Raw genomic sequence first — 12,283 nt, 5'->3', positions numbered from 1 at the left:
TCTACAAAACTGGAAAAATGAACCTGGTTCTAAAAGAATGTATGACAAAATAAAACATGTGAAGCAGTGTTGATTCTTCATTGGGAGTACATTTATTTTAGGTCTTTTTAAAAACTTTTATTTTACACAGCAAATTTTAAATCCTCTAAGGGAGCATATTTGAACCTAGTGAATTGAAACTGTTCTTTGCAAACTTTTAAATCAAAAGAACTTGGGGGGCCTTGGAGGCTCAGTTAAAACATCCAGTAATTGGATAATAATCCAATTATTATCCAAATAATATCTTTCATCATTCTTAAGTTCTGTTACCAGCTACTGTTTGTGTTATAAAAAATTATTCTTCAGTGACTCAAAAAGTCTTACATTTACCCAGTGTCTGAGAAAATATTAGCCACTAATAAATAAGTTATCTAAAGATTGGTTACATTTCTAACCTCTTTTGCAGTTATCTAAAGAATGATTACATTTCTAACCTCTAACCTCAATAAATTCTAATTACTCGGCAAGGCCTCAAGGTCTGTGCTAATTTAAATGGTCTATTGATGGTAGCAACCAGCCAAGAATTATATTCAGAATTTACAAAGGTATTAGGAATGTGCCCATTGCAGGTTTAGGCAGCCTTTTAGAATTAAAACTCCAAATTTAATGTTGATATTTATCTCATGGGCTCTTTCAAGTCTGTAGTTTTATGTTTGATACCTGGATGATAAAGGTAGCCAGGTAATTCTTAGTCCTTAAAATCAGTATAATTAAAAGCTCAGGGGACTGGGCCACCCGGGTGTCTCAGTCAGTTAAGTGTCCAACTCCATTTCTGCTCAGGTCGCTATCACATGGTTTGTGAGTTTGAGCCCTGCATCAGGCTCCACACTGGCAGTGCAGTGCAGTGCAGTGCAGAGCCTGCCTGGGATTCTCTCTCTCCCTCTCTGCCCCTCCCCTGCTCGCACCTCCTCGCTCTTAAAAATAAATAAGTAAATAAACATAAAAAAGCTTTATGAAAACAAAAAGCTCAGTGAGGGTTTCCAATTTATTTAGGAAATACAGTTTTGTCATTACTGGTAGGATCAGTTGGTCAGGCAAAATAGCCTTAAACATGAAACAAGATTTGTAAAAGAGTTTTAAAATTAGGTAATGTAAAAGCCCAAAACGCTTTGTATAAGATTAGAATGTATGATCAAATTCAATTTTTAATAAATGTAAAGATTTTCTGAATATAAGAGTTTCATTTAGTCACGTGTGCCTAAGAATTTTACCCGTAAGACTGATAGTAACAGGAATGGTGAACAATAATTTACAGTTCTAAAAACTTGGGTAGAATAAAAAACTCTTAAAATTTGGGTTCAAAGCTTTTTAATTGTTTATGTTCAATACAAACCAGAGTGTCTAAAATCACAATACAAGTTGCATTAGTCTTGGGTATTTTCATACTATTTACCAGCACTATCAGTTTTAGTAACACACACTTTTCAGCATACAGATGCAAATTATTTTCTATCTGTAATTAATACAGGGCATTCTGGAGAAGTGCTAAGTTATCATTCAGTGAGTTATTTGCTGTTGTTCCTTTTCTGCCATTTCTTGTTGGCGAATCGTATCCTGGGCTGCTTGCTGCATTTTCTCCAGTTTTTCCAGAGTCAAAGATTTTAAGGGTAAAAGTTTGGGTTTACACAGCACCATTGTGGTTATATCTTCCACAGACAACTGCCCTAAGTTTAAAAAGAAATAATTTGAGATGACCCAGTCAATTGGTAGTTTGGACTTGCAGCTAGAATAAAGACTTAATCCACTATCAATGAAAATCTGTTGTTTTCACAGTTACTTCAAATATATCAACGTTTAATACTAGGGAGTTCAAAAGGATGACATTTTGAACTTTGTACCTAAAATTCCAAGCTACCTATGAAATACATAACATTTTGTGACAAATGTTTAATGTGCAAAAAGATTCAGGAGAAGTATGTAGTGCATAAAAATACTTAATATAGTAAAAGAATGGTATTAACATGAATATTAACTACTGAATGTTTAACTTAAACTGTCAGCTTTTCTTAATGATTGCTTGACTTAGGTTTCTTTTCCCCATTTTCAGACCGTAACATGGTGAATTACAGTACTATTTTTTTCATTGAAAATATCATATTATAATCTGCAGATTTGAGTATAACAGGAGTCCCAGGTTTAACAGTGCTTCATTTGTCATCCTTTACTGGGGGAAAAAAAGCAATGGATGAGTTCTTTATAACCTGCTTATAAAAAAACCATAGTAAAAGTGGATGGTAAATGTGGCATACAAAGACACAAAATAGTTACAGATGTCTAGCTACTGAGCCCACTGTGTGCATGCCTACTACTTTTTAGGTACCTATAATATTCTGTGACTTAAGTATTTGTGATTTAGATACCTTGTTTTGGAAGAACTTCCCGGAACATTGACTTCACTTCCGCCATATCTGAATTGTTGGATACAGCTAAGTTTTTTTTCCTTCAATGAGAAATCAATTGTTAATATTCAAGAATGAATTTCCAAAACATATTGCTTGAGATATTTCCATTGTACTTTAGGAAGTAAAATCACAATTCCTATAGAAAATGAACTACCCTATCCTTGCATAATTTTCCTATGGGTCTTTTCATTGAAACACGGTTGAGAGAGTTAACATAAGGACCTAGACCCTGTCAATGTTCTTTAGTCATTGGAGGTGTTAAATTGCAAGGCTACATGTTCTACATTTTTTCCCCATGTAGCGAAAAATTGGTAGCACTTCATTTTTTTTTTCATAATTACCTAGTAGATACCAGCTGAGGAAAACCAAAAGAATTTTTGTGCAGCCATTTGGTTAACGGATAGCAACTCCCTGAAAGTGGATGAGGTAAAAAATACTGGGATGTGGGGGTAAGGCCAGTAGTTAAGAAAAAGAAGAGGTAGTAGGTAAATATTTCCTTACACTCCCACTTCCCAACAGCTAACAGCTGGCTTCTACTTTAATCCCTTTGCTATAATGACAAAAAGCATCCTAAGAAACAGTTAACTGGCTATACATCTGCAGTTTGTAAGACAACACGGGTGAAATTGGCTCTTGAAGAACAGAAGTGAGGTATGTTTTCAGTTTACTACTTTCATTTAATACAGAGATACTATATTCTAAAGTGCCAGCAAATACCTTTATCTTGAGTATTTTGTTAAGAACATACCAGCATATATGCCATCTCTGGCTGATGGCATTTGCTTCCAGTGTTACATTCCAGATTACTGCTATGTTGTATAGTCAAGGTGTTCTAGATTGTAATTTGTAGCATGATCCTTTTACAAACACTTCTCTAGACAGTCCCACCCATTTTGTGATATTTCACCATAGTGATGCAACCCTTACCATGTGCCTTTCACAACATCACCACAGAAGAAAGATTTATTATTTATAAAGTGATGCTGGTGCGGTGCTTGCCCTTACTGCCCACTGGAAATTAGTTATAATCAAGTGAAGCTGCTCCCCGTCTCAGTTATTCCCACTCTACCACTTTGACACTTGTAATTAAAATCCTTATTCCATCCACCAAGCCTCTGCTTTCTCATTCAAATTCCTGTTCTGGAACATCTAAAGCTCCTAAGGAACCTCTATCCATTTTCTAGAACTTTGTCATCAAAGTTTAACCCCTACATTGCTCTGTTTTCCGAGGTGAAGATGAAATAGAGAATGGGCCAGGAATAAAGCAGCAACTCCTCACTAAATGGGATCTGAGATAAGTATAATATGCAATTTCCTTAGAATGCACAACTTCTCCTTCAGCCACATTCTTTTCTTGTTAGGCCTGCCAGTGGTATCTAGCGATCATTTCCCTTTTTATTCCTGGTTATGTTGAAAGCTAATAGCACTGCAGATCCCTGATTAGCCTGAATTATGAACCATAATATAAGCTATAATAAACAGCTTCTCCACTAAAATATCACAATGAACATATTCAGTAGGCCTTTATTTGTTGCAAATCTGACATGGGATGCTGCCAAAAGGGAGGATAGACATTACAGATGTTGATAAATGTGAAAAGAAATAACATAGTAGCCATGAGTTTTTGTATCATCAATTTTTATCAGCAAAACAGTGGATGAATACTTAAAATCTTCGATGTTTTATAGAGTAGCAACTTCAGCTACTCAGAACTCAGTCACAATCCTTTGCTCCTTCTAGTCTGTACCTCTTTCACATCCAAAATCTGGCTTGAGGAAAACAATGAAACTTGGTGCTCTACTAAATCTTAGTTCTCTGTTTCACTAAGCTGCCATTGTTACTGGAAAGGGTGTGGAACCAAAGGCCTGGTAGGGAGTGGGCTGGGTCTGGTGCGGGGAAGAACAGTGCTGGCAGTCACTTGCCTGGGTGGAGTGTTGGCTTCACTAGGGTTGGCTATTGTTCCTAGACCTCCCAGCCCCCCCAGGCACTGGCAGGAGAGGAACAGGAAGGGAAGGGCTAAAATAAGCAAGGTGGTGGTTGGATGGCCCTCATTGGCAAGGCTACAGTGTCTTGATAATCAACTGCCCAGGGAGTCCACAGTAGGAAGGAACATTTCTTTCCTTCACCAGGTGGCCTGCTAATAGCCAAAGATGGGTGTATTGTCTGGTGTAATGTGCCCTAAGGAGTTGTGGTTGCTCCTTAGGTATTTTCTTATTATGATAAGGTAAGATGTATGTAACACTAGGGACAAATAGGTCAAAGAAGAAACATACCAGCTGTGACAGAAATTCACATGTATCATACAAGTTCCATGTCATTCAATTCAATAAATACATGTCTATTACGTGCAAAGCACTGTTCTTTAGTGAACAAAACAGACAAAACCCCAAACCTTTTGGAGCTTACACTCTAGAGTAAATAAATAATAAGATGTTACAAGGTAGTAAGTTAATAGAAAATAAAACAGTTTAAGGGGATTTAGGAGTGCTGAGGTGGGTACTGCAGTTTAAGAAAATGATCATGAGCTCATGAAGGAGGTGAAAATCATGTGACAATTTGGTGTGCATGTTAGATCTTTGGAAATTGCAAAAAAGTCAAAAGCTGATAGTATCCAGAGTTAGAGAAGGTACAGAGAAATGGGCATTCTTTGTTGGTGAGTGGGTTTCTTGGTACAGGTTTTTTTAGGTATTTTGTAGTATCTATTAATATTTTGTATTATCTACTGAAGCTAAATATGCACATTTCCTTTGACCCAAGCATTCTAGTAATGGGTCCTACAGATATAATGCACCAGTGGATAAAGACATAAGAATTTTCATTAAAGCATTGCATTGAATAGCAAAATGTTCAGCAGTAGGTGAATCTAAATATTCAGCAATATGTCACAGGTTAAATAAATTCTGTAACAGCCATACAATGGACAACTATGCCAGATTTTAAAATGATACATTTGTCAAGGTATATTTTAAGAGAAAACACATTGCAGAAGTAAAATTCTTACACTAATAGAACCCAAACTTTTAATGCTTGGAGAATATAATGTCAATAATTTTTTGAAGTTCTTGGTCTGGATAATTGGAAAATAATCTACTACTTTTCCCACATAGTTTCTTTAGTTTGTAATTTGTTCCAGAGATAATGGTTTTGATGGATAGTACATTTCAAAGTCATGTCAAAGTAAGCAAATCTGTTGTAGCCATTGAGCTGGATGTGCCTACAATTAATGCAGAAGAACTTGGAGGGAAACCAAATTTCTGTCATGAAATATTTTACAAAGCTGTTGGAGTGGGAGTTGAAAGACACAAGTCTAGGAAGGATTACTACTTTATATCAATCATACACATGTTGATAACACAAGTTAATTTTACATTGGACAAGTTAAAAATTTCTGGACTGACTTAATTTGATACTTGAACTAAATTGTGTATGGGACTGGACAAGAGTACTAAAGTGTCCTTCTGAACCCAGAGAATATATGTCTGTGGTCCTCAACTTTTATGCTTGCATTAACATGCACTGAGATTTTTATTCCATTTATTCATTCATTTGTTCATTCATTTATAGTTTATTTATAGTTTACTTATATATTTTGAGAGAGAGAGAGAGAGAGAAAGCCCACAGAGAGAAAGCCCTGCCAAAGGGTTTGAACAACTGAGATCATGACCTGAGTGGAAATCAAGAGTTGGACATTTAGCTAACTAAGCCACCCAGATGCCCTGAGAATTTTAAAAACTAGGTAGAAAAACTAAATACCCCTTTACACATTTCTAAATTGACATATAAATTATTAAGTTCAAATCGTTCTAAAGACATAATTTCCAGTATATTTAAAAATAACATATCAGCCTTTTATTTTTTCATTTTAATTTTTGAAATTTATTTATTTTGGGAGAGGGAAAGAGTGAGTGCATGTGGGGAAGGGGCAGAGAGGGGGAGAGAGAATCCCAAGCAGGGCTCCAACCCACAAACCATGACATCATGACCTGAGCTGAAACTAAAAGTTGGATGCTTAACCAACTTAAGCAACCCAGGCACCCCATATCAGTCTTAAAAACATATCCAATTCAATCTCAATCATAAAATTTTGACAGCTATTATTCTCCATTAGTAAAAAGAATGAAGAACTTAAGTCAAACTTTACAGTGTTTTTCTCCCTAGACCTCTATTACCATTCCACTTAATTTTACTGTAATATATTTTCATACTTAACCACATTTTAATGATTGATTATCCTACCATATTTCTCTACAAAAGTGTTTACAAATGAAAAACTAAACTATTCTGGATTGAGTTATTACCATTAGTGAAAAACTGATCAAAATAAGTTATACATGGATAAAATAATTACTGAAGATAAAAATTAATGTTAATGGCTATATATTTATAAGGACAGAACTTTAAACACTGGACGGTAAAGACTGGAGTAGAAAGGATGCTCTTTTTGGGACAAGGGAATTATTCTTTCAGAATGGAAAACAAATGTAACAAAAGAGGAATTTGAGGTCATGTGTTCCTATCCAAACACATTTTTCCTTTCAACAAATATACCATGTCTATAGTATGACAGCCACAGTTAAATGATGGAGATACAGTGGATAAGAATCTTTTGGGGGTGCCTGGGTGGCTCAGTCAGTGAAGCATCCAATCCTTGATTTTGGCTCAGGTCACGATCTCACAAATGTGAGATCTACTGAGTGTGGAGTCTGCTTAGGATTTTTTTTCTCTCTCTCCCCGCCCCATCCCCCGCTTATTCTCTGCCAAAATAAATAAACATTAAAAAATAATAAAAGAATATGATAAAGCAAATCTATTTTATAATATAATTGATATAATTGAAGGTTGAGAAAATGTGAGCAAGTTTTTAAGTTGGTGGCAAAGAGTAAAAACCTTTAAAATTATAGGGAATAGAAGCTTGGTATATATAAGACTCTATCTGGAATTTCTTTTTTTTTCTTTTTTTTTTTTAAGAAATAAATATTCTGTATTTCACAGAATCATGTGTTTTTAGATACAAGATGAATTACACCCGAGACAGAGTACATTCCTTCCTTAACACACATAGATTATCACTGAATCTTTTTTTAAAAAATGTTTTTAATGTTTTTATTTATTTATTTTGAGAGAGAGAAACAGAGCATGACTGGAGCAGGGGCATAGAGAGAGGGAGACACAGAATCTGAAGCAGGCTTCAGGCTCTGAGCCGCAGCACAGAGCCCAACATGGGGCATGAACTCACAGACCATGAGATTATGACCAGAGCCGAAGTCAGACGCTTAACCGACTGAGCCACCCAGGTGCCCCTCTGGAATTTTTGATGGAAGTGACAAATGGCTTGTTGCCTAACCAAGGAAAATGAATGCACCTGAAATATGTTTAGAAAAACATTTCTGAAGTATTTTCAGATTCTGGCCTAACTGCCAATCCTGTTTTCATGTAAGAAACATACATCATAGACTGGTGGCCCTTGGTCCTATCTGGTTAAATGTTTTGCTGGCTTGCTAAATATTTTAAAAGTATTTGAGCCTATACTTAAAAATCAGATATTTCTCATAAAGTCCAAATTTCAGCTCCTCTTGGCAAATCTGGCAACACCTCTCACATGGCAAAGTGTGGCTAGGGCTGGAAAGTAATGTCCCAGATGACTGTGGAGAGTTGTCTAGTCCCCACTACTGCCGAATGTTCCCTTTCCCTTACCATCCTCACTGCTACAGGCACTTGACTTCACAACTTCAGTAGAACACAGAACGACTACAACACATTATATGCCAAATTGTCCTATTTTATCATTAATAGGTATTAAGAAACCAAATACAATCTTTGAGAACTGAGGGAGGTACCAGAAGCAATTTGTTTATGTAAAGGATATTTTTTGGTGAATATTTATTAATTTAGATCCTTTTAAAAAAATTCAATCTGCCGGGGCGCCTGGGTGGCTTAGTCGGTTAGGCGTCCGACTTTCGCTTAGGTCATGATCTCGCGGTTCGTGGGTTCGAGCCCCGCGTAGGGCTCTGTGCTGACTGCCAGCTCAGAGCCTGGAGCCTGTTTCAGAGTCTGTGTCTCCCTCTCTCTCTCTGACCCACCCCTGTTCACGCTGTCTATCTCTCTCTCTCCTAGAAATAAATAAAAATTAAAAAAGAAAATTCAATCTGCCTAGGGGCGCCTGGGTGGCTTAGTCAGTTAACCGTCCGACTTTTGCGTAGGTCATGATCTCGCGGTTCGTGGGTTCGAGCCTCGCGTCGGGCTCTGTGCTGACTGCCAGCTCAGAGCCTGGAGCCTGTTTCAGTCTGTGACTCTCTCTCTGACCCTCCCTTGCTCACGCTGTCTCTCTCTCTCTCTCCTAGAAATAAATAAAACATTTAAAAAAAATTAAAAAAAAAAAAGAAAATTCAGTCTGCCCAGTACAGGTTGTGGATGGGGTGGCAGGAGTTACAGGAAAAATATGAAAAATTTTATTTGTATTATTCAAGACTTATGATTGGCTATAATAGATGAATTTTCAAATTTTCATATTAGATTTCTGAATGTAAATTAACATGAAGGTGAAACAGGGAGCTCAAAAAGAAAGTGTTTTTCTAGCAGACACAAAGTAGTAGTTCTTATTCTCACTCAATTGGCTGCCCACATGCTAGCAGAGTGCTTAATTTGGATTGATAATGTTCATCTGGAGATGCCAAATAACATCATATGCCATGTATTTGGAAACTATAGTAGTTCTACTGTGTTTGCTATCTGGCATCTGCTGGTAGAAAAATGTCGCAACATGTTCAATTTGGCTAATTAATTTAGACTCATGTGAATAAAATGTGCGGTGTCTAGCTTCTGAAATGTGCCTAGGCCTAAGAACAGGAACTGTTCTTCTTGGATGAACTTGGATGATGGTATACTTCACTAGCAGACACTACTATTAAGTTAATAGAAAATGACACATCCTACTCACACAAAATACCAGATGGCCAGCAGTTGCCTTGGTATCTGCTTTGATAACATCAAGATTCATCTGTATTTGAATTGCAGGGCCCACACATCTTTCATCAACAGTCCTCAGGGTGCCAGGAGTTGAAACTCATGAAACTATGCTGACATCAGTATACTGCTGCAGATTATATTGCATCAGCTACAAGTATAGGCGAAGTAGCAGCAATACTTTACTAAAGGTAGACAGTCAGCCCAGGACTCTAGCACTTCCTCTCAACCGGCAGGAGGATTGAATGCTAAATTCTTCTTTGTAGGACACCATACAAGGGTTTGTTTATAAAGAAGTGGGATGGATATAAGGAGCAACTCATGGCACTGGTAGACAGTTACATTTGAGAAGGCTTAATCATTAATTATGATTATAGAAGTATGAGTACTGTGAAGTGTTCTCAGGAAAAAAATGTAAAATGGAATCGAATCAAGCCTCTAGATCAGCTTCTGGTTTACAAGAAATAAGAAAAAAGGAGATCTTCAAAAAGACCTCTGATCTGAACTCTTTAAAACGCCCGTGTCACAGGAGAAAAAAAAAATAGGGGAATTGTTCTCGATTAATGCTAAAGAGTTACAATACCCAAGCACAATACATAAACCTTGACTGGTTACTGAATTTTGTTGGAGGAGCAGGGGTAAGGGTATAAAAAGTATTCTTGGGTCAAGTGGGAGAATGCACATACAGACTAGATTTGAAATATTACAAAACTATTAATTTCCTTACTTGTGATAATGATACTGTGTTTTGCAGAACTTTATAATCCTTAGAGAATACATTTTGGAAATTAATTTAGAGGTGCCTGCTTAACAGGTGTCTGTAACCTATTTCCAAATAGATCAATGACAATGAAAGAAGTGAGAGGAAATAAAAAAAATTTGGTAGAATGTTAACAGCTGTCGGATCTAGGTAAGGGTATATGAATATTGCATTCCTTCAACTTTTTTTATGTATGGTTTCTTTTTTTTTTTTTTAAATTGAGGGAAGAAATCATGTTGGAAAGACTTCAGAGGGGAAGACTAGGAAAAGGCTGAGTAACAGGAACTACACTAAATTTGATAAATTAAAGCTGGCAGTGTCTTAGGCACCCAGGACACCAAATGTATTCAATCTTTCAGTAAGCACCTACCAAAATAACATCATGTACAAGATGATATGATAGACAGATGAATCTGATATACACCATTTTATTTAGATATAAGCACAGCAAGCAGTAAAGCTAAGGACGTAAGCAGCTGTTATAAAATAATGGTTGTCATAAAAGAAGTACAGAAAGTGCTAGGTAAGCGCAGAGGAAATTACTTCCTGTTGGAGAGAATCTGGAAACACATCTCCGAGGACAACTAAGACATTAATATAGAGTCACAAAAGGTTAGTGCTTCAGTGATTAATCTTGGAAGAAACCAGAGTAGTTCATTTTGGTTAAAGCATCAGGAGTAAGGAAGTAGAGATTAAGTAAGGAAGTAAGGAAGTAGAAAGAGATTAAGTAATGAAGGTAGGTTTGCACCCTTGTTGAGAAAGTTCTCCTGGTCTTCCCCTCCCCCCCGGCAACTTTTGGCATCCAACCCAGTTATTGCCAATCTGATAGTTCTTGACTCAAGCCTACGGGAGGAACGACATGAGTTCAGGTGTGACAACTCTTGGGAAGAGCCATGTAAACGTATTACGGTATTTTTAAGAATATTCACAAGCAGAAAGTTAATAAAACGTAGACATGGAGGATTAGGACGGTATACCTTTACCCAGAACTGCAGCCAATGCTTACGAACCCACAAAAGAGGAGAAATAAAGAAAAGGAAGACAATTAAGAACGTTATGACAGAAGGTGGAAAGTGCTGCCGCTGTGGTGGAGGACCACCTTCTCCCGTTCTAGCTGGCAACGGAAAACGTTTTCCTCAAGCTCCCTAATTCTCCGTCCTCCAAAGGCCGGGATGAAAGGACTTAATAGAAATTTAAGGGGGCGCGGTCGCGAGCCCCAGCAGCTAGAGGGCGGGGCTCCGCCCAGTGGCGCGGGCCGAAGCCCCCCCTCCAGCTCCCGGGCCCCGCGGGCTGCAGCTGGGTCTGAAGGGCCGGTGGAGCGGCCTCGCCCGACAGGGAACCTCAGAGGGGCGGAGGTAGGGCGGGCCGCCGTCAGGCCAGCCCGGAAGCAAAACCTTCTTCCAGCGGAAGCGGCTGAGAACACCCCCTCCCCTCCCCGGCTCTCCGTCTCCCGCGGGACGTCTAGCTCGGGCCTGCCTCACGGGACAGGGCTGACCGGACCCTCACCTCACCTGGAGACTCCCGTGGAAATGGGCACTCCCTGGGGTGCCGGGGGCTATTCCCACCCTTCTGCCATGACCCCATTCAGAAGTGCCAAATGCAACTTCCGGGCGGGACAGGGATTTTCGGAACCCTAACCTTTTGTCCACCTAGGTAAGTGATGAGACGTCCCAGCAAAATAAGGGCCAGGAAACCTGCGCTTTCCTCTCCCCCAGCTCGGGTAGGCAGTTCTGAATATGAATTAAGGTGTCTAACCTGGGATGTCCGGTCACCTTTGGTCCTTTTCGGGCCTACTTACAGACTCCTCTCTTCCCCAGACCGCTCGACTGTTGCCCGGGGCAACGGTGAGATTGGGCGAAGGGAGAACTACGTCACACTGGAGACGGGAGGCCAGGAAACTCCCTTTGCCCTTAGCAGTTATGGCTGCCTTAGCTTCAACAGTAACTTCCGATTTGCCAGTTGTCCCTCTACCCGGTCGGAGGCTTACTCTGTGGCCGGGCTTGCCAGCGGCGCCCAGTGGGCGGGAGAGGGGGCCTAGAGCAGCTGAGGAAAGGAAAAGGGCGGAGCGAGGGAAGCTGGCGCCAGTGCCTCGCTCTGATTGGACAGCGTCGTTGGCGCC

General features: G+C 38.9%; 2 protein-coding genes across 3 annotated transcripts in view; one reads left to right on the top strand and one right to left on the bottom strand.

Annotated features, from left to right (window-relative positions):
- Positions 1–965: 965 nt before the first annotated feature.
- Positions 966–12,135, bottom strand: BBIP1 (BBSome interacting protein 1). 2 transcript variants are annotated; one of them, XM_039250707.1, is made up of 4 exons: positions 11,920–12,135; positions 10,708–10,710; positions 2,400–2,479; positions 966–1,703 (listed from the first exon to the last, which is right to left on the bottom strand). In XM_039250707.1, the coding sequence occupies exons 3-4, from the start codon at positions 2,443–2,445 to the stop codon at positions 1,537–1,539; spliced, it is 213 nt and encodes a 70-aa protein (XP_039106638.1). In that variant the 5' UTR covers positions 2,446–2,479; positions 10,708–10,710; positions 11,920–12,135; the 3' UTR covers positions 966–1,536. The 2 variants fall into 2 exon arrangements, with proteins under 2 accessions (XP_039106638.1, XP_039106637.1); XM_039250706.1 differs by lacking the exon at positions 10,708–10,710 and having other exon boundaries at positions 11,920–12,134.
- The window catches only part of SHOC2 (SHOC2 leucine rich repeat scaffold protein), a 98,130-nt gene continuing 97,453 nt past the window's right edge, over positions 11,607–12,283 (top strand). The window contains exon 1 of the mRNA XM_039250705.1: positions 11,607–11,817. The gene's annotated coding sequence lies outside the window, so the exon portion shown is untranslated. The remainder of the gene's footprint in view (positions 11,818–12,283) is intronic.

This window comes from Hyaena hyaena, unplaced genomic scaffold, assembly GCF_003009895.1.
Source record: "Hyaena hyaena isolate Hyena2069 unplaced genomic scaffold, ASM300989v1 scaffold_379, whole genome shotgun sequence".
NCBI classification, from domain to species: Eukaryota; Metazoa; Chordata; class Mammalia; order Carnivora; family Hyaenidae; genus Hyaena; species Hyaena hyaena.
Note: the sequence above shows the minus strand (reverse complement) of the source record. Positions and strands in the feature narration are given on the sequence as shown.

Coding starts and splice junctions, on each gene's coding strand:
- BBIP1 (XM_039250707.1), bottom strand. CDS start 2,445: ATGGCGGAAGTGAAGTCAATGTTCCGGGAAGTTCTTCCAAAACAAG. Junction 1,704..2,399: donor GGAAGTTCTTCCAAAACAAG/GTATCTAAATCA, acceptor TTTTAAACTTAG/GGCAGTTGTCTGTGGAAGAT.